General features: G+C 30.3%; 1 protein-coding gene across 1 annotated transcript in view; it reads left to right on the plus strand.

Moving 5' to 3' along the window:
* The window catches only part of LOC107455922 (uncharacterized), a 57,628-nt gene that overhangs the window by 35,322 nt on the left and 183 nt on the right, over positions 1 to 22,123 (plus strand). Inside the window, exons 5-11 of the mRNA XM_016073650.3 lie at positions 7,427 to 7,847; positions 8,637 to 8,771; positions 11,021 to 11,165; positions 12,556 to 12,746; positions 15,112 to 15,303; positions 16,666 to 16,741; positions 19,919 to 19,971. Of these exons, the coding sequence (XP_015929136.1) occupies positions 7,427 to 7,847; positions 8,637 to 8,771; positions 11,021 to 11,165; positions 12,556 to 12,746; positions 15,112 to 15,303; positions 16,666 to 16,741; positions 19,919 to 19,971 (1,213 nt within the window). The remainder of the gene's footprint in view (positions 1 to 7,426; positions 7,848 to 8,636; positions 8,772 to 11,020; positions 11,166 to 12,555; positions 12,747 to 15,111; positions 15,304 to 16,665; positions 16,742 to 19,918; positions 19,972 to 22,123) is intronic.

Here is a 22,123-nt window from a genome sequence, read left to right on the forward strand (position 1 = left end):
TCTATCAAATGCATCTTGCAATTTATCAGACTTGGTGGATAAGAGTGACCTACTCTCAGTAAAAATATCATCAAACATGTGAACTCCCGGTTATAGTGAACCGAAATTTCGGTCCCTTGAAGGTTCACTATAGCAGGATTTGACTGTAACTGCAAATAAGCGCAAATTACTTTTAACGCAGGTAGGAAGTGAGCCGCGATTGAAAGACTTTACCTTTAACGCAGAAAAAGACGCCAGTGTTTCATGCTGTATTTTATATTTCACTCAAATACATCACAATAATTCAAAACTAAATAAAAACAAACACATTGTTTTTTTATTTGTTTTTTTAACACACTGTACATGCAATTTCGATTCGGTGTTAACAGGAGAAAAGCGTTCCTTCACTCAGATTTAAGGATTATTCAAAATCAAATTCGGAGCTATATCACACCACAGTTTTTACAATGTACTTATCATACATGAAAATTTTAGCATATATTACTAGAAGTTTAAATTGGAAAAATGTAGATATTTATTTGCTTTTCATTTAATCCATTATGCATTGTACTTTTTTAACATTAGTACACAAACGTGGCTATTAAGCCTCCTTTATATTGAGACTTTTCCTTTCTATTATGCTACTACAATGATTGCATTATGCACCAGGCAGCCTTTATTTCCTAAATTAGCTGGTACCCGTTGATCTGAAGCTGATTGGGCTTAAATTCACCTCCGGATATAAAACCGCAAATCTTCTCAATATTATTTCCGTTTCTTAACCACTATGCCCCATCGCTCTTAATACTGCTACAATATTCACAAATATAGTCCTTGTAACTTTTCCTGGTGATTTGCTCTTACATCAATCGAAAAACTGCAAATTATTGTGAAGATACAAGGCCTGAAATATTGCTCTGAAAAACCCAGATTCTTCATAATAATATCTAAGAGCCTAACTAATACCTACCTCTAATCCCTCTCTAGAAGGCAATGGCCTAACTCATTGTGCCATTGAGATTCTTATTATAGAATCCACAAATCTTAGTATCTTCTTCTACTTTTTTCCTCATGATGTGCACTCACTCCAAACAAAAACAACATAATAAGCTACAACGGTCGACAAAATTAAGAGATGGAAGACATTTTCCCGAATGTCTAAAGAAATACTGAATATAAATAAATGAAATTTGGTATGGATATAGCTTATTCCATGATAATAAAGTATGCAAAACAAAAATGAAAGTGCCATTCACTGGCAAGACCTATTGCCAATAAATTCAAATGTAGTCTGAACTTAAGGATAAAAGATGATAATAAAAGTGAGGCAGTGAGGCGAAAAGCGACAATACGGTGTATGGCCACCCCTGACAGACAGACAGCATGCACTACGAGTATGCATGCTAGGAGGACTTGTGGAAGACCCTCCCATTCTTCCACCAGAGCAATTTTTAACTCCAGAATGGTTCTGGGGGGAAGTTGGCGCATCGCAATAGCTCTCCCAAGAGCATCCCAAGCATGTTCAATAGGATTCAGGTCAGGGGATTTGGCTGGCCAATCCATTCGTTGAATATCCTCGCTTTCCAGATACTCATCAACCATGAGAGCCCAATGTGGTCGCGCATTGTCGTCCATAAAAATGAATTCAGGGCCAACAGCGCCCCTGAAGATGCACATAGGGCTCTAGGACCTCCTGCCTGTACCTCTGGGCATGCACGGAACCATTGTTGAACACATGGAGTGGTGTGCGGGTATCTTGTATGATCCCTGCCAAATCATGAGTCCTCCACCAGCATAATGGTCCCTTTTGATAATGTTGCTGGATGGTATCGGGTTCCAGGTTCCCTTCATATCAATAACCGTCCAGAAACAGCGTCATAGAAATGCGCGTCGTAGAAGAATATAGCGTCATAAAAATGTGCGAAAATGCTTTCCATCTCTTAATTTTGTCCACCTGTGTAGTTTTAATCTTATTCTAATAAAATATTATTCAGAGTTTAATGAAATTTTTTTTTTTTTTTACATTTCCGACTAATGTTGTCTTGTTATTGCAAACGTTTTTCTCGACTTTTGTTTTTGAATATCTTCCATATAGTGTAAAGGTCATAAAACTTGTTCAATTGATTTTACAAAATTGCAATGAGTTAGTTTCAATAATTTTGTTCACATTTTAATGAAAAGTTTCTTTTACAACAATGGAATTTAATTTTGAACAATAGCCTTCAATAATTTTCAGGTTCGTATCTTTGGGGTTTACGGTTCTCTTTCTTTTTTTCTTACATAATCTCAATAGACTTACAGAATTTTTTGTTGCTTTTTTCCAGTCTTTGTCATATTTTTTCATTTTACTTTCCTACATATTTTCCTTTCTATAAAAAAAAGTCAGATATATTTGTTAGTCATTACTCAAACAAAACGGTGATAGTAAAAAACTTGATACAGTGATGTCAACTTTTCACTGTTCATCACTTATTGTAGACTTTTTGTTACTTTGATCTAGCTAAAAAAAGTCTGGAAAAGGTGATTCCTATTCTTTACTCCAAACTTATTTCAAATTACACCTGAGTTTTAAAAGTTACATCATTTATTGTAAACTTAATGCAAACTTCTAGTTACTTTTGTATAACTAAAAATATCTGAAAAAGGTGATTCCAATCCTTTACTCAAAACTTATTTTGAATTACACCTGAGTTTAAAAAGTTACATTACTTGTTCCAAACTTTTAGCTACTTTCGTATAAATAAAAATATCTGGAAAAGGTGATTCCAATCCTTTGCTCAAAGCTTTTTTTGAATTACAACTGAGCTTTAAAAGTAACGTCACTTATTCTAAACTTTTAGTTGCTTTTGTATAACTAAAAATATTTGGTAAATGTGATTCCAATCCTTTTTACTCAAAACTTCTTTTGAATTACACCTGAGCTTTAAAAGTTACATCACTTATTCTAAACTTTTAGTTACTTTTGTATAACTAAAAATATCTGGAAAAGGTAATTCCAATCCTTTACTCAAAACTTATTTAGAAATACGCTTGAGTTTTAAATGTGACATCACTTATTGTAAAATTTTTATTACTTTTGTAGAGCTAAAAAGAAAATTCGGTAAAAGATTATGCCAATTCTTCATTCTAAACTTGTTTTGAATTGCATTTAAGTTTTAAAAGCTTTATCATTCATTGCGAGCAGAATTTTTATTACTTTTGTCGAACTTAAAAAAAATTCTAAAATTTTGAATATCAGCTAATGGTGACAGATGCAGATGTCAAACATTTGTTTGAAACAAAAAAAACATGTTTATCACCAGGAGGATGCATCAGTTAATAAAGTTCAAATTTATTTTAAATTTTCCACGTGGCACATATGGAGGATGTGCTCATCTCTTGCAATTGTACTTCTTTTTTCTACAATTCTAAATGAGAAGACTGGCGCTGAGGCGAAGTTATTTCTTTTTTGCTTATTCCGTGTAAGAAAACTTAGAAGAAAAGTTATTTAAGGACTTAATGGTGAGGTTCGGCTTTTGGACGCGCCATCTGCGCCTCCACACAACTCTCTGTACGCTTAAAGGTAAGTCTGGCTGAATTTAGTCTCTTTGTTTTCAAAAAATTGCCTCAACGAATAACAAAATTATTAATATAAAAAGAGTTTTTTTTCTTTAAAGAGTTATATAATTGACTTATGTAATGACATGAAATAATCTTACATATTTTATGAATATGTTTAATGTGAGAACATATACATAAGAATATTTGAGTACCAAAAAACTGCTGCCATATTTGGCTTTCGTTTTCTTGGGCTGCTAACTCAGATAATTTTTCAAGTCCAAAATATCTAAATATTGTTCTTAGCTTTTTTAAAATGTATAGATTTTTGACAGTTATGAACTGGTTCATCCTTTGTTAGATCTTTTTTTATTTGATGATGTGCTTTTTTATTTAAGTAGATGCAAATAAACTGAAAAATAAAAAAAACGAATGTAAATAAACTGAAACTGAAAAGATGAAAGGTTATTACAGTATGGTTTAAACCAGCAATTTATTATTTCATTTTTTCGTTATTTTATTACTTATATTTATTTTATTATTTATATTTGTTTTATTATTTATATTTGTCTCATTATTTATATTTTCTCTATTTATTTGTTCATTAACTAGTTAATTAAATAATTAGTCTATTTTTTATGGAAAATAAAAATATGAAGATCATACAATATATTTTATATGTTTACCAAATTTATGCTTCAATTCAATAATTTACTAATTTATTATTTCCTTTTTTTAAAAAAATTAATTTAATTTTAATTATTTCTAAAAAGAATAATAACCTTCACCTTTATTGATCTATAATATATTTGTTTTCATTACTCAGTTAATAATCTTTATCTAATTTCACTAATAATTATTATTAATTTCATTAATAAACAAGCCTTTGTTGAAAGATTAAAAAATCCACTTTTATGTCTCATTTTATTTTTTATTTATTTCATTTCAAAATAATATTATCAAAATAAACAAAATAATTTATTTTAGTTTCGTTTTGGCGTTAAAATAATTTTTCTCGAAGAACCAAGTACCATTTGTGCTTATTTAAAAATATCTTGGTATAAAAAAAAATATTTTAAAATATGACCTTGACATTTTTTGGTTTATATTGAATTTCATTTCATTATTCAGACAAAAACATGTATTTATTTATTAATTTCTACAAGTGATAAAATAAAACTGTAGAGAAAACTTATAGAATTCTTATATTATTTTTATATAACTTTTTCTTATAACTTTATATATATTTCTTATAACTATATTATTTCTATATAACATCTTCACTTTTTTCTAGGTGTTTTCATTTGTTATTTAAATTTATTTGCACTAATTAACATTCTATAAATAAGGATGCATTTAAAATTTTTAGTAAAATTAAAAAATGGTTAAATAACAAATATCAAGCTATAAAAAAAGTTAAAAAAAATTTAAATTGATGCCAGTCTAGTACTTTTTCGTGGTACATAAGTACTTTTTGCATCATAGAAATTAAACAGAAAAAAATACAATACTGTTCTATAATGTATTTAATATGATGTTTAAAAAACACTTAGTTGAATTATTATAGTGATTTAGTTATTAACTTAATAGTTATTTAGTTAATTTATTCTAAGAGTGCATGAGAAATAATTATCTGAATTTAGATCAATATTCTCTTTGTATCTAGTGTGGAATAATTGAAATACACTATAATTTGATGTTAACTATGATTTGATGTTTTACTTGATATAGGAATTAAAATAGTAAGCGTTGTTTTTTTATAACGCCAGTTTCTTAAAAATAAATATCTAAATTTTATTTTTATCAGTTCATATTATTTCCTGTTTTGGACTAACAGTTTATTTTTTTTAAAACCAACTTAACAAAGTTGATATAAAGTGTTCAGTTCTCAATGTTTTGCAATAAGTTTTTCCACATTATAAACAAATGCAAAATTAAACACACAAATAATTAGACAAACCTGATTGCGTACAGCGAAAAAAAATGTATAATCAAAACTATTGGAAAATTTACCGGTTTTTTTGGCTCTATGGGAACAGAAAAAACTCGGTTGTTTTAACCGACGCGTTTTGGTAATGATTTTAGTAAAATGAATACAAAAATATTGTGTCATATCATTGATAGAATTTGGTAAATTTGGTAATTTTATAATGATAATGGTTTTTATAATGGTTTATAATGGTTTTTATGACATTACATAAAAACCATTTGCTTTGGTTAAATTTACTTTCAGTCTTGTATTTTTTTTAAAAAATTTGAGGTAATACGAGCTATTATTGTGAGAAAAAAAATTTCCTGTAAACCCTTTACCATATGAATGGAAAAATTACCAAATGAATGGTTTGAACACCGTGCATTTTAGTTTTATTAACCAAGATTTTGGTGTGTCTTACCAAAAATGTCATTACGATAATTGTAATAGAGTTTTTTTTTCGTGATTAGCTCAATGGTTTCTTGTACACATGTGGATTGAGACAACTATGTAGAAAAATTATTTTTACTTAGATTGTCCGATCCATATGCAAATTTTTCTCGAGATGACCTACTTTTTAAAATACGTTTGTAAAACTAGCAATTATATTGACATTTCTACACTGAGTTATCATGTAAAAAAATTAAAACGCTTTATTATTAATTCCCTCGCGTTAACAAAAATTCACAATTTTGTGAGAATGCTTCTCCCTAATGCACCACATTAAAACGACTTTCAAAATGTTTTTTTTAGAAATTATCAAGGGATTTACTTGAAATTTTCAGTATAATTTTGTATTGTTAGAAACAACTTTTGTACAAAATTTCAAATAAATATTTTAAAATTTAAAAAAAATGAAATTTAGAATTTAGATTGTTTTTATATTATTCCTCGCATCTGCAAGTTTGTTAAAATGACACAATTCTTTCAAAATATTATATATTAGGTAACATAAAAAAGTTGTTGGGAGCACCTTTTCTATTTTTTACTGTAGAAACAAATAACAGGAAAAAAGTAGTCAAGGAGTAGCATCATTAGATCGTAAAAAATATAAATTAATCATATATAAATTTAATACTAAAACTAGCAATTTTCAGCTAGATTTTAAAAACTTTTAAAACAAAGCTTAAAAACTTTTAGAACAAACTTTTTAAACTTTTAAAATAAAGTGTTAATAACATAAGTATACACTATGAAATTTTCAGCTCAATAGAATAATTTTTACTTAGCGGGAACAGTTTGAAATTCGTAACTTTGTCAAAAAGGATATTTTGAGAAAAATGGGTTTTTCTAGTTATTCATCACGAATTCTACTTTAGAACAAATAGTTCTTTTTTTAAAAAACACAAATAGCTATAAATAAGGGCTTATGAACTAGTTAAATATTCAGATGCTTTAAAATTTCAAAAAGTAAACTTAATTTTCAAGAACAAACAAAAACGTATTTGGGTATACAGCTAGCTACAGATAAGAAAATGTAAACAAAGCTGCGTAGTCAAAGCAAACATCGCCATACCTTTCTCGATTTTTCTTGGATTCAAAAAATTTTTGTTTTAAAATGTTCAGTCAAATGCCTAAATTTCAAAAATACCAAAAAGTAGAAAATCGATTTTTCGACGAAATTTCCTTCATTTGAAAGTCCCCTGTCGCCTTAACAGCAAGAGAAAAACTAATTTGTTCTTAGAAGATCAAAACTCAGTTTATTTCGTCGGGAAAAATCTTTGAGGAAACGATCAACGAATCTTCTTATAACAAGAATTGAATTTTTTGTTCCAAAATCAATATTGTAATGTTGATTTTTTTACCATTTTAATAAATTTTTTCTGTCAAAAAAAAATTGTTCGAATAATATTTATGTGTGACCTTGTTTCGAAATTAAATGCAAACATGTCTCATATAGCAATACAGATTATTTTTTTTTCTTTTCCTCTCTTAAAGGAATTTAAGCAGTGCTCTCAAAGAATACTTTCACAAGCTAAGCTTGAGAGCTGAAGGCTCTCGAGGTATCAGCTTTGGTCTAACTGGCCGAGTCGCTGAAGAACAAAGAAACGGTCACTCAAACCCAGAACCTAAACCTCATAACGGTGCACGAAGAAAAAAATCCAACGCCATGTCTTCAAGTAAACAAGATCAATCGACTTCTGGTCAACAGCCGATGGTCAATGGGAAACAGACTGAGGCAGCCGAAGGGTCATCGCAAAAATCCCAAAAATCACAGAAGCAAGAATCACCCTCCCAACAAGCTCAGACGCCAACTGAAGTTCCAAAACAGCCAGAGACAGTTGAAGCAGTGCCAAACAATGCCAATGACTCACAGAGTAATGGTAGTGCGACCAGTGAAGCTCAAAGTGGTAACCAGGTACAGTTTATGATAGTTATTACTTTTGGTAACATACTAAAAATAGAAGTACTGCTGGAGCGGCGTTAAAAAGGTTGACAGAGTTTTATAAATGTGCGGACATAATCTAAAAGCATAAATTCATCTTAAAATATTTACTTTAGAAGATATAGAGAAATATTCTTCTTTTTGTCATGCCGAACCCGAGAAAGAAATGTTTTGAAATCCTAAATCTTAAAAGTTAAAAAAATTTTTTAAAAAATTTAAAACTAATTTTTTTAAAGATATTTTGATTTGAAATAATAAATTTCACATTATTAATTTAGAACAAAGAAAAGAAAATATAATTAAAACAAAAATATGTGCCATAATAACTATTTTTTTAAAAATTCAATTACTATCTGATTGTAAATAATAAACGAAACAATGAAGAAAGTTATATAGTTCCCCCAAATTTCATTTTAACTCAATGCATATGCTATTCATTCTTTTTTTCTTAGTAAAACTAAAACTAGTACTGATTGTAAGTTACAGCAGATGCTTTGAATAAGTGCAACTTATTTACAAAAACGAACTTACATTGTTTGCATTTTAAAATCTTATAATCAATTTAATAATACAATAAATTAATAGCCTCTAAAAATGACTTTGAAAATATTTTATCCTGTTATGGACAATTCTTTAATTTATAAAAAATGTCTAGTCTATATGGAGTTTACTACACACTGTAAAATTTCAATCATTAATGTAGCAAAGCAGTGCTCAGTTATATGAAATGTCAGTAAGACAAGGTTATAACTGTACCCGTAGGCAAACGATGCAGCTTCGAATGAGTCTGCAGCAAGGAGATTGGATGATGAGGAGGAGGATGGAGCCGTATCTGCTTTCAATCCTAGAAGAAGCCGAAGATACGAAGATCCCCCAATAACATTTCCTGATGTAGATGTAAGTACTAAGTTAAAAAATCTCTTAGTAAATCCTTTAGTAAGTTTCTAAATCCCTTAGTAAGTTGCAAAATCGCTTAATAAGTTGCAAAATCCCTTAGTAAACCCTTTAGTAAGTTGCAAAATCCCTTAGTCACAGTAAAAACTACTACTTATTCTAAGTTTTCATTCCACAGAAGAGAAAAATGGCATCTTTTAGAGAAGTTGTTTTCATTTCATGTAAATTTCCATAGTTTATTGCAAGAGTAAAAATATCTTTATTGTTTGAGTTTGAAACTGAACTCATATTTACTTGAATATGTTCTGGATGCGTCAATTGACAATATGTTTTATGGAACCATGGTGGCTCAGGTGATAGATCATTCGCCTCCTAATGAGGTGAACCAGGTTCTAATCACAGCGATGGCTAGTGGATGCGAATTCCACACCCGGCTCGCACCGACCACAGAGCTGATGAAAAAATATCCTCACCGGTAGACAGATCATGGGTTAGAGTCCTCTTTCCTTCAGGCTAACCGTGGAAGGTTTTCGTGGTTTTTCCTCTCCTTGTAATCCAAATACGGGTTAGTTCCATCAAAAAGTTCTCCGCGAAGGTAAATTTCTCCCAATACTTGATCCAGGAGTTCCTTTGTTTTCTGGATTGTTATTGAAATTACAAGGCTACAGAGTTGAACATTAGTAGTCGTAAACCCCATCGACTCTGCAATGGCGGTTATAAAATAGCGTCAAATATGTTTTACGATAATACTGCAAATGGACAACTCATATTGATTTGAATATTTTTGTTTACGCCATTAGACCATGTTTCAGTAAAGCAACTGAACATTCCATATTAGTTTAAACATGTTCCTATGTACATTTGCAGTTTTTTTTTTTTTCGAAATTTTCTTTACTTATTTAAGAATTGAACATAATTTGAATCCTAAAGTATTCCAACTTCATATTTGTTTCTTAGAATCTTTTTTTAGTTTTAATGTTATAAGAAAAAAATAAATGAATTGAATAATATTTAATATGAAATCAATTCATTTCATTTAGCACGTTTATTTCAGTTTTTAATAATATCTTGTATTTAGCTTAACGTTTAATAATTTTTTATAGTTAGCAAACAAATAACAACGTTGATATCTTCTATCATCTTAATTCATAAAAATTTTAATTCGCCTTCAATATTTAGGGAAATATATTTACCTCTCATTTCGTAAAAATGCACCGCTTCTTTTTTTAAATGTTATTAATACGAGACCATTATTGTCATTTTCTTAGAACCAAAAAATTTTGTAATAGTAGAATTTTTGCTACGTACATTCTTATTTTAAAGTGAAAATACATTGTTTTTGTCTAAAGAAATAAATCAAAATTAATTTTATCAAAAAACCACTAATATAAAATTAGTTCTAACATTAACTTCTAATTTTCATAACTGTTTTGTTTGAAAGTCTCTTGGCCCATAAATAAATAGTAGCTTCATGCTAGTGAAAGGAGATACTAAAGTAATTTAAATGCAGCTATGCTTTGCTGAAACAATCAAAATGCCTTTAATATTATAGTGAAGCTACTTTTAATGAAAAAAAAATACTGGTAGCAAAACAATAATAGTTGTAACAAACTCGATTCGTTGTTTTAAAAAATAAATGTTTTTAATTGTTAAAAGTAAGAAAATACTCAAAAATTTTACTATTTTCCTAAATTAAAATTTTTATGAATGTCTAATACTTGTTAAATTGATTTTTACATTAAAATTGAAACAGGAAATAAATTGATTATGCATAAAAAAAATTTAAAAAGAAAAAAAAATGGGAAGAAGATATTGAAGAACCTTGAGTTTTCTCAATTTCTTTTGACACACTGAAAAAAATATGATCAAAACTGAAGTAATAAAATATGGTTTGTTAATATGTGATAAAATTTTTTAATTGAAATAAAATTAGGCAATTTTTTCATGATACCTAAAAACATTTATTGGATTAAATTTACTTTCCAGTTTTGTATTTTTTACTAAATTTATGGTAATAAAAACTATAATTTTGAAAATCAAAATTTATGGTGAACCGGTACCTACTGAACGGAATAATTACAAATTTCAAATTTTGGTACTAACTAAAAACCGCTTTCAATATAATTTTGCGAGCGTTTTTTTTTTTTTTCTTTTTTGGTAAATTTTTTTTTTTTTTTTTGCGAGTTTTGTGAAACCTTTCAAACAATTTCAATTCATTTTATGTAATTTCACTATTTGTTTTAAACTTACAGGGTCCTGGTTTGCTTAAAAGACTTTTAGAAATTATGGATGGTAAGCTTAATCCACAGGAAGTGAAAGATTTCCATGAAATAATGGAGTATTTAACAACAGAAGGAGGAGCTTGGGCACTGGGAACAACACATCTAGAAGCAATAGGTAAATAAAAACATAGTTACAGTTTGTCTAAGCTAAGAACTCCTCCCGCCACAAAGTCTGAGGCTGTCTGGTACTATGGAAACAAAAATGACGTATTTTATGGAGGGTAGCTTCACTCTAAGACAAACACAAGAGACCGAAGAAAGATTCCCTTTCTCTTACCGACTCGAGCCGAAACCACTCCAAAACAGTGACCCCGCATCCCTACTTAAAATAGTCATACCTCGTTACCATAGTCACCGCCGCAGGTCCAGACGAATGTCTGGGGGAGTTCTTATTTTAGACAAACTATACACATATTCAAATTTTCGAAAGACTTCTTGCAATAGTTGCCTTAAGTGTTACGTTATTTCTGTATACATATTAATTATTTGAAGAAAAAAAGTTTATTAATTTAGTAATCACTTGCAAAATATTAATGTATTTTTTCTTATATTTTAACATACTAATTTGTAGTATTCTTTGTAGTATTTTCTTTTTTACATGAAAAAATTGTTGATTCTAAATTTAGGTAAACTGTTTAAAAATGTAACTGTAATTGCGTCACTACTGCAACTAGTGTCAGTACTAGTAGAAAACAAGTTTTTTCGCTCATAATTTCAATCACCTTTTGATGATATTTTAGTGAGTTTGTTTCGGTCCATTTGCCGTCCGTTCTGTCTGTTTCTTATTCGATTCCGCTGCTAATTCTATTCGTCTATTTTGATATTCTATTCCAAATTTCTTGATTTTTTCATCACATTAATTACTTATATTAAAATACATTATAATAAATAATTCTTTTAATTTGTTATATATCAGGGGAGCGTAAATTTCAATATGTATTCCAGTGATAGTAAATCGGGAATTTTAAGGATATGCATTAAGATCTAAAATATAAGAATAATATAAGTTCATAAAATTTATTGCGTCTAAAAAAAGAGAAATAAGTTTCATTTCAATCCCTTATTTTCACACCCTATCAATAGCACGACTATGCTACGGAATTCCCCCAAACATATAAAGTCTAAAAAAAAGTAGGGAGAAAAAAATAAAACATCACCAGGGCCTAAATGTTCAGCTTCACTTAACAATATTTTTTTAAACAAGACTTTCATTGCATTTGAACGTTACGTTTTGCTGTTAAAACAAAATAGGAACGTGGTCTTATGTGTTTTAGTTTGTATAAAGCTGTAACAGTCGTTACATTATCATGACTCTTTAAAAAATGAAAACCTGTAACTAAATGACAACGAAAACGCGACGACATTAGCTGCGGAAAATTGGGCCAATTTTGGGAATTTTATGTAAGTATCAGTCTGGTGTCCCCCAATCTTATTAGTTGATCAAACAATGACCCTGGATGTTTTAAAAATAGGACATATAAGTCATAAATCTATCTTTATTCTAGGTAGGCTTCTGAATGACCGAACTCTTCCACCTGACGTTCCAATTTTATGTTTAAAAGTAATGCAGGCAGCATCATTGAAGGAAGATGTCATTCTTCTATTGCACCAAGACAGAGAAAAACATTATCTCATGAGTTATTTTAATAGGGTCGAATTTTTACCCGTCGAGGAACAAACCGAAACCTGCGGATTGGTAAGTAAAAGATTCAGTATGTTTAATCTTAGAACAGAAGATGAAAAATACTTTTCATCCTTAACACACGCATATTTTATAGGTTTCAGTGTTTTATCCAAATAACTCGCTTAATTTTTCTTTTTAGTGTTGTAATGCAATGGATAAAATATTTTTAGCCTTTTATTGAGACATAAATTTAAATTCGATCAACTTTCTCAGATTAGACTCCCTTAAATTTTAATATTAAAACTAATTTACTACATTTTACAAATAAAATTCTCACTTTTGGTGATTCAGTAAGCCTTGAGTAGTATTTCGTTAATTTTGAGAATTATTTCGTCACAAAATCACATTATTTGTGACAAAAGGTAAACTCTCAAATATATGACGAAACTGTTTCCTCAACTCAAAACCTCATCGCAGTGCATTGTGGGAGATTGTTAACTAGAATTTAAAAACTGGAAGAAAGACTAGATGATCGAAAATAAGTGACGAAGATTTTCAACCGGTTTCTGGAAAGTGGTCAAGGAGTTGACCTTGTTCACGGAAAATCTCGGGTTCGTATTCCGCTTTGGGAATGTGTATAATTTATCTCTTTGTTCTATCTTTCCTCCGTCCCGCAGTGGACTGATCGTTAAGACACGGTTCCCAGCAGATCACTGAAGTCAAGCATCACTGGCTACGGTCAGTGTGCGGGTGGGTGACCACTTGGATCAGCCTGCATATGGACCGAGGGTGTGCGATATTGGTCCTCGTTAAACTGTTCTACCGTAAAGTGCGCGACTTCGTGTGCAGGTCGTCGGGCTACCGAATCGGGGGTGCCATCCCCTCTGCAGAAGATCAAAATTGTGATGGCATGTCTTCGGATCATCCTCAGGGATGTTTCCCAGACCGTCGCCATTAGCCCATTGTGCAGCTCTAGTGCGACGTAAATGAACTACAACAACTATCTTTCCTCCATAGGTTGTTTGGGCTACATTTATCCACCTATATGGTATCTACGATAAAGTGATTATTAGAAAAGTTAGGAGCTATAAGGGGGTTTTTTTTTTGGAAAAAATAGAATGACGAAACATTTTTTTAATTTTGACGAAATTTGTTTCCTTGAAGAGACGATAGTTACTTCGTCACTTTGACGAGATTTTCACTCGGAGCATATACCAGGAAACGGTTTTGTCAAAAATGAAGAAAGTTTCGTGAAATTCAAGGCATCATTTTTTATTAAATAATGATGCTCACCGTAAGGCGAGTGATATAAATATAAATGATATAAATATAAATAATATAAATATAAGTGATAAATATAAATATAAATGATATAAATGTTATGATTTAAATATGGTAACATTTAATTGCTTTCTCTAAATTTCCTTCATTTTCTTTATCAATTTTTTTATTACTTTTGATCGAAAAACCAATACATATTTAACTCTGCGTACATTACATGTTTTTAATTTATCAATTTATTGAGAAAAAGATTACTATAAGATATGCAAACTTTCTTCGTAAATATTTTTTCTATAAACTTCGAGTTTCTTATAGTTTGCTTGTAAATTATAACTGTTGTGATTGATTCGAAAATACGTATGATCTTGTACTGTATGCACCAATAAACATCTAACACACTGCAGTTCAACCCTATTATATTCATTATTTTATCCAAAATCTTATAAGTATGTACGCGCAGTTTAATATTTTAATTTATAATTTCAAATTTTACAAGTCATAAAATATTTAAATTAATATTATTAAATTTTATATGTAATTGAAAGGTGATACATAAGTGAATATATTTTCAAGCATTTACGTGACGACTATTTTTAAAGAAAAAAATGCTAAAAAAAAGAAGTTCAAATATAAATTTATCGGTCAGCAGAAATTTTTAACAAATGTGGTTAAAAATCTATCATATCGAAAATAGTAAAGAATTTAAAAAGGTTATTTTTTAATTGTTTAATAAATGTTATATATTTTTTAAAGAGGACGTTGAAAAATTTTTATCTAGCAAAATGGGTGGTAAGCCAGAAAAGATTGGGGTCCTGTGGTTTGGAGTTTTTAATTTAAATTTTGTTGTGATTAACCCCGATACTGATTCTTCAAAGTTTAACAATGCTCTTAGTTTCTTCTATCTTAAATATTATTTTGCATCCACCATTGGGTAGGTACTAATCACTTCATTTTTCATACGCTAGGGAACATGAATAATAAGTTTAGAGTAGTTATTGGAATAATATCAGTTATTATTGGTTATAAAATGTATTAAATGTGCTAAAGTAGCATCTTAAATAATTTGATTGGCATATTTCAGTCAAACATTTAAGTAATTGTTTCTACTGTACTCAGTTTTTGCCTTTAATTTATCTTCCCATTATGTTTATTGCAGTTGTGCAATCTGTGTTCCAATCCCAGCAGTTATGATTGGCTGACGTACATATCTGAATGGGATGAAGAAGGAAAACCTTGCAACAACAGCCGCGTGACCGTCAGAGTTGCCGTCCATGGACTACTGGCAGAAAAACCAGAAACTAGAGAAAGGGGATGTGCTCTTGTCTATAATCTAGCACTGAAAAAAGAAGCAAGTGACATTTTCTGCTGTTTGTTTCTCATACGAACAAAACTTATGCCCCCCCCCCAAGAATAACCATAAATACTATCTTATACAAATAAAACTTACTTTATAATTAAAAGTCTAAACTCTAATATAGTGTCTACTTTTTATAAATTAAAGTTAGCAGAAATTAGATAGAAAGCTAATGCATTCACTTTGTGAATAAATAATTAAATAAATAAAAAATTATCGAAAACTGTTTCTAAAAGAAGTTCAAATATTTTTTCTCAATTTTTTACATAAAATTTTTGTTAGACAGTCACTTCCTGCAATGTAACATACAATTAATTCATAGAAAACTCATTATAAAGGAAGTTTTGAGAGTACTATTCCTGAAGTATAGCATAAACTGATTAAACAACCTGAATTAGTTAAGGGGCACATTAAGTCAAGTAATATACTTAATGTATTTCATTCTTATATAATCATAAGTCAAAATTCTTGATGATAACATCAAAATATCTTGATGGTTTATGTTGGTTTCAATGTGATTTATGATGTTCCAACATCATTTGATGGTCACCATCATCCAACATTTTCCATTCTGCGTTTATGGTTTTTGATATGCCAACAAACTTCCATCATTCCATGATGGAAAATGATACTTTAATGCTATGATGGTTAACCATCAAGAGAAGTCTGATTCTCATGGACCAACAATCCGTGATGATCTATGATCTTGATGATCCATTATGGTTCCAACAGTGCATTTTCATGATGATTTAATAATAATTATTGTTGGTTTAACAGGAATAGGCCATCAAAACAATTTTTTTTATGTTGGCCCACCAAGAATTAGTGTGAATTCCTAAATTGGGGTGATGGTGGTTCATGATCATTCTAAAATTTGATTTCTAAGAAACTATGATGGAAATTTCCCATGGTTCACCATGAACAAACCATCAAAACAAATTGCTATTCTAATATTGAACCATCATAAATCAGTCCGAATTCCTACATTGAAGTGATAGTTACCTATGTTGGTTACCATCAAAAATATAATGGTTCATGATGGAATTATTGAGGGTTACCATCAAGATTATGTTGGTCCATCAATAAAAAACCATCAAAAATTTTGACTTGGGATTGTTTTTTATCTGGAGATAAAGAATTTTTATTCGTCCAGATAAAACCATCACTACCATCAGAGCTCTTGGTGGAAATTTTAATCCGATTGCAGTTGAATTTGTACGAAATCTTAAAAATGGACTGTCATAAAATTTATGGAGCAAAAATAATTAAAAATGTTCTCTAAATTCGTAAATTAAAAATGCTAAGCCTCTGTTTTATAATTTTGTTTGCATAATTTTTGTCTGTTTTCTTTTTCAGCTTTTCGATGATATTGCTACAGAACTAGCCATGGCTGTTCTCCAGTTTCTCCAAGAACAAGTGCCTGAGGAACTACGTACGTAAATTTATTAATGAGCATATGTATAGAACAATAACCAACTTACTACCATAATTAAACAAAATACACTAATGTTTATGAAGATTGCAACAGTATAAAGGATTTGTCAGGAATTGGGGAAATTTATTCCACATAATGCCGACAGTGGCACAAAAAAAGATCAAATGTGCAAGATTAAAAAAAAGAATGTCGGAAATCAATATATTATATATCTGCTATGTTAAGGCATACAGGCTGTGAATATAATCCTGGGAAAAGACATTGCATATGACTTGACGAAAAAGCTCTGTCTTACTGTGTACCCCATCAGCTGTACGAGCAGCGAGTCGTTGACCGATGAAATGCACTACCGGAGAACCACCAGGCAATGGAAAAAGCTAAAACTAGTAAGGCACCAAAGATGGCTGCATGCAGTCTTGGAAACGTACGCATGGGCATCATTTTGCTTAAAGTATAACACACGTCATGCATCGAATAATGGGGAAGACATCTGGTTAGACAATTTCCCTTACGTCCACTATCAAAGTTGTCCACAATTTGTACTTAATGAGATCCACAATTGCACAAAATAGCTTCCCAAAGCATGATTCAATCAGCAAATACATTATTGGAGTAGATGCCCCCTCTGTAACATCTGCAACTTCTTCGATCATTTCAATCCAGATGGTAGAGCCGTGGTGGCTCAGAGGATAAAGCGCTCGCCTCCCAATGAGCTGAACAGGGTTCGAATCCCGGCAATGGCTGATTGATTCGAATTCGACCACAGTGCTGACGTAAAATATCCTCAGTGGTAGACGGATCATTGGTTACAGTCCCCTTGCCATCAGGCTAACCATGGGAGGTTTTCGTGCTTTTACCTCTACATGTAAAGCAAATGCTGATTAGTTCCATCAAAAAGTCCTCCACGAAGGCAAATTTCTCTTAACACTTGATCCAGGAATTCCCTTGTCTTCTGGATTGGGCTCAAAATTACAAGGCTACGGAGTTGAACATTGGCAGTCGTAAACTGAAAATTTGGTCCGCTGTTCAACGACGGTTATAGAATAAAATCCAGATGGTAGCGAGATTTAATCAAAGAACTGCTGCAGGGTACGTCATGCATGCTGAGATCATTGAAATCGGAGGTGTCTGTGATTCATCCCCATAGGAATCCTGCGTAGAGGAACCCTTACACACAGTTGATGCTGCATTAGACGGCAACGAACCGTAGACCTAGACAACAAAACACAAGTAGCTGTTCTCAAACGTTGTGCTAACACAGGAGATGCTGCTGTATTGTCCATCCCTACGGTGTGCCTCACTGTCTGGTTTTCGCCATGTATGCTCCTCCTGTGTCCATGCAGACAGAAGACGATAACTGATTTCAACTGGAATACGAGGAGCATAGAACAGTTCTCGTTCCACACACGCGCAATCGTTTTGTAATTCTAATAATTTGCATGTCTTACCTGACTTTACGTTTCGCGTAAGTTCTGTTCGTTTTGCATTTTCCTTGATGGTGTTGCATTTTACACAAACATGAGTGTAAATTATTTCCCTTTCAATAATTAATAATCTCTCTTAAGTAATAATCTCTTAAGTAATAATATCTTCAGTTATCACACATAAGCCTTTTTAATGAACATTGAGCTTTGAAAACTCTATCAAATCGTAGGGTAAAAAAACGAATACAATTGCCAAATGTCTGGATCTCCATGGCAGTTATGCCTAATATTTATATATTTGTACATTTCAAAAGTAATTCATTTCGATCTTCAATCTTTTTGATAATAAAGTGATTTTAAAAAAAAAGACCCCATATGTAAAACAGTAAAAAGTGTATTAAATTTTCGCTTCATCAAGTAAGTTGACTTTAATTTGTGAAATTACAAAAATTAAAAATAATAATAATTTCTGAAACGTTCTGAACGAACGAATTTCTGATATGTTCTTTATTGAACATATTTGGGATGCCTTCCAACGTGATGTTCAGAAGACATCCCCACCCCCTCTTACTCCCACTTATGGACAGCCCTGCAGGATTCATGGTGTCAATTATCTCTAGCACTACTTCACACATTGATCGAATCCATGCCACGTCGTGTTGCGGCGCTTCTGCGTACTCGCGGGTACCCTACACGATATTAGGCAGATATACCAGTTTTTTTGGCTCTTCAGTGTATGTATATATATATATATATATATATATATATATTAATTTGCATGTTTTATTTAGTTCCATACAAAGAAATATGCTTCGGTTTATCATAGTTGCATAAAATAACGTTCATCCTGTAATGATTATAATAACTAATCATAATTGAATATAATTCATAAAAAAGACAATTAGCATATTAATATATTTATTAAATAATAATACTCACACAGTGTATTCCGCAATCATTGCACTTTATTATAGATTTTTATTTTCCTTTGAAAACATGAAAAAAAAACTGTCCTCAGAACTATACCAATAAATTACTACAACCAGTTTGATTGCTTGATGAAACTTGAAATTATTTCTAATTGTCACCTTTCCCCTCCTCTTAGTTTTTTCCGGTCATCTAACATGTTTTGATATTTTTAATCAGAACACCCTGCATAAAAAAAAGAATCGCAAAATTATTGAAAAAAAGAAAGAATTTTTAATGAAAATGTAATAATATTTTGTCGACATGACATTTCATAAAAGATATAAATATACAATTTTTTTCCCTCATTGAACATTAAATTTTCTTGTTATTAATATTTTTCAAAATTTACATAAATTAACGAAAATTCATTGTAGGAATTTATAGAATCCACACACGAAGATATTTATACAATATATGGCATTCTTTACGTTTTAAGTACAATATATCTTTACCAATTAGAAAATTATTATCACATAAATTTATAACCATGTATGAATAATCAATAAGTTACCATAAAGGTTAGTAAAAAGGAAAAGAAATGTCAAAATAAATTTAACAAATTTGTCCGCCATCCCTGTTGTTGTGGTAACTAATCCTCCAAAATCTGACCAAGTCAGACCAGGTTCAAATGACCATTGACTCGAACAAAGTCAATGACTCAACCTACAGTATACCAAATTTTAAGTTTTTGATTAGAACAAGAAACAAGCGTTAATAAAAAATACAAAAATATTCTACATATTATAATAAATAAGATAATAACAATATATCTTTCTTCTAGTTTTCCAAAGTCTCACAGCATTGTTGAGGTTCATGTTCATTAGTTATAATGAGGTAAGTTAGCTTAGGAATTTTATTTTAATTTCAGTAATAATTCAATGTTTAGTGGGTTTTCTAACTCAAATTAAAGCCCCGACATGCCGCCATCTTTGTGATTGCTACTCTATTGTGACCGCAAATTTCAATGAAGAAATACTGAATTTCTATTCTTAAACGTGGCTTTTTATTGATTAATATTTTCATATTCTTAAAGATAGCTTAAATAATTACTATTACTTCTTTAAATTTTTCTTTCTAAAATTTTATATTTTCTTTTTATTTCATTCGGAGAAAATAATGCCTTATCTATAAGTTTAAACCTTTGATATGATAGCTAAATTATGTGGTTTTTACGTGAAAGCAACGATAAAGATTTGTTTTTACTAGGATAGACCTAAATAAAGCCATGAAATATTTAAAAACACGAAGGAACACGGGAAAATTTAGTCATTTCTGAAAATAGCGTCATTTTTTTTTTGTAGAAGAAAATGGTCGGAGGACATATATTCAAACTTCTGTGCGTAATCTACGTGTAAAAATATGCACGTTTTTAAATCTGGCCTCTTAATTAGAACTCGCTGGCAAGCGAGCCCTAATTAAGATGCAAAAAAAAATTTCAAAAAATAGTTTTTAAAAATTTTTTACTATATGATCGTTTTATTTCATAATAGTCGACAAATATTTGTATTGTAAATCGGATACAAAATTTGAATAAAATCGGATGAATAAATCTTAAAAAATGATTTTTTTAAATTTCAAAACTAAGAAACTATTCAATCGATTGTACTCGAGTTTTGTATTTTGCCATATAAAATTTTCCTTCTTAAAATGATGTTGAAAACTTTATACCTTACAAGTTAAACATTTTTTCAACTGAAGTAATAAATAGTAATAATTAACTGTAAAAAATTATTTTTTGCGTGAATTTTTTGGGCATAAATAAATTTTATAATTGTTATCAAAAATTTTCAAATCGCTTAAAAAGCTCTTGAGATATAGTGATGTACGCAAAAAGTAAAATTATCATTAATGTGTCTAAATTTAGGACCGTTCTCCTGATCAAACTATTGGGACCTTATTTCCCAAATTGGGACCACCCTTTTTCATTTTGCAGGTCAGAAAATCCGAATCCGCAGAAAAATTGCTATGTTTATTCGGAGAGAGAGTAGATTTTTGTGACTGACTTCGCAACTGAAAATTTCGACTTCGCTGATTAATTAGCATATTTGAAATGACCTCAAATATGAGTCTCTTGAAACATTTGAGTCTCAGACGTGATAATCCTATCATTATGCCAGAAGTCATTCCTAAAAGTTATCCACCGACTTTTCATCTGCTTTTTTTTAAAAAAATTATAAGAAATTCTTGCAACCGATTTTACGATAAAATGCAGATAAAATAAGCATAATACATGGAAAATTAATCAAGATTATATAAAAACTCAATTTTCATAAGTTACGTACAATATTTTATTTATTACTTCTTCGTACAAATCCTTAGAGAATTTTTTTTAAATGTTAATTATTTTATTACATACTTTTTAGTCTTGCGATTCACTAAGTCATTAAAAAAATTCATCTTATTTTTTTCCAAGACGTTTTAAAAGCGTAACTATAAACACGAAACAAAAAACAAAATAAACGTAGTTACATATAGTTTTAGAATTGCAAATTCGGTGACGTAGCAGCGATCCACGTGTCATTCACGGTGATGACTGATTAAATAAATATTAAAGCGCGTGTGATAAAATCTTAAACAGAATCGTTCGCAATTATATTTTTAACAATGGCTAATGTAAACTAATGCGTAAAAAAAATTTTTTTTGAACATTTCTTCCGAACGGAATAATTAAAAATTTAAAACGATTTTTCGGATCGGTATAGCTAAAATTGCTCCTCGCAATCGATGTCCAAATTTCGAAACCCTAGCGCAAACAATTCTAGAGTAATATTATAAAATAGCGTTCCGTGACAAGGACAGACAAAATACTGAGTTGTTCAAAATAAAAGTCGGAAAAATCTATATTAGATTTTATTTATTGAACAATCAATAAATATACTTGGAACTAATCCCTGAGCTACTCCACATTATTACGATAAAATACTGAAGATTGAAGGTTTTCAATGTATTCGCGTTTGAATTAGTACAAATGTATTGATTTTTTTTC

Source organism: Parasteatoda tepidariorum, chromosome 2 (genome assembly GCF_043381705.1).
Source record: "Parasteatoda tepidariorum isolate YZ-2023 chromosome 2, CAS_Ptep_4.0, whole genome shotgun sequence".
In the NCBI taxonomy this organism is placed as follows: domain Eukaryota; kingdom Metazoa; phylum Arthropoda; class Arachnida; order Araneae; family Theridiidae; genus Parasteatoda; species Parasteatoda tepidariorum.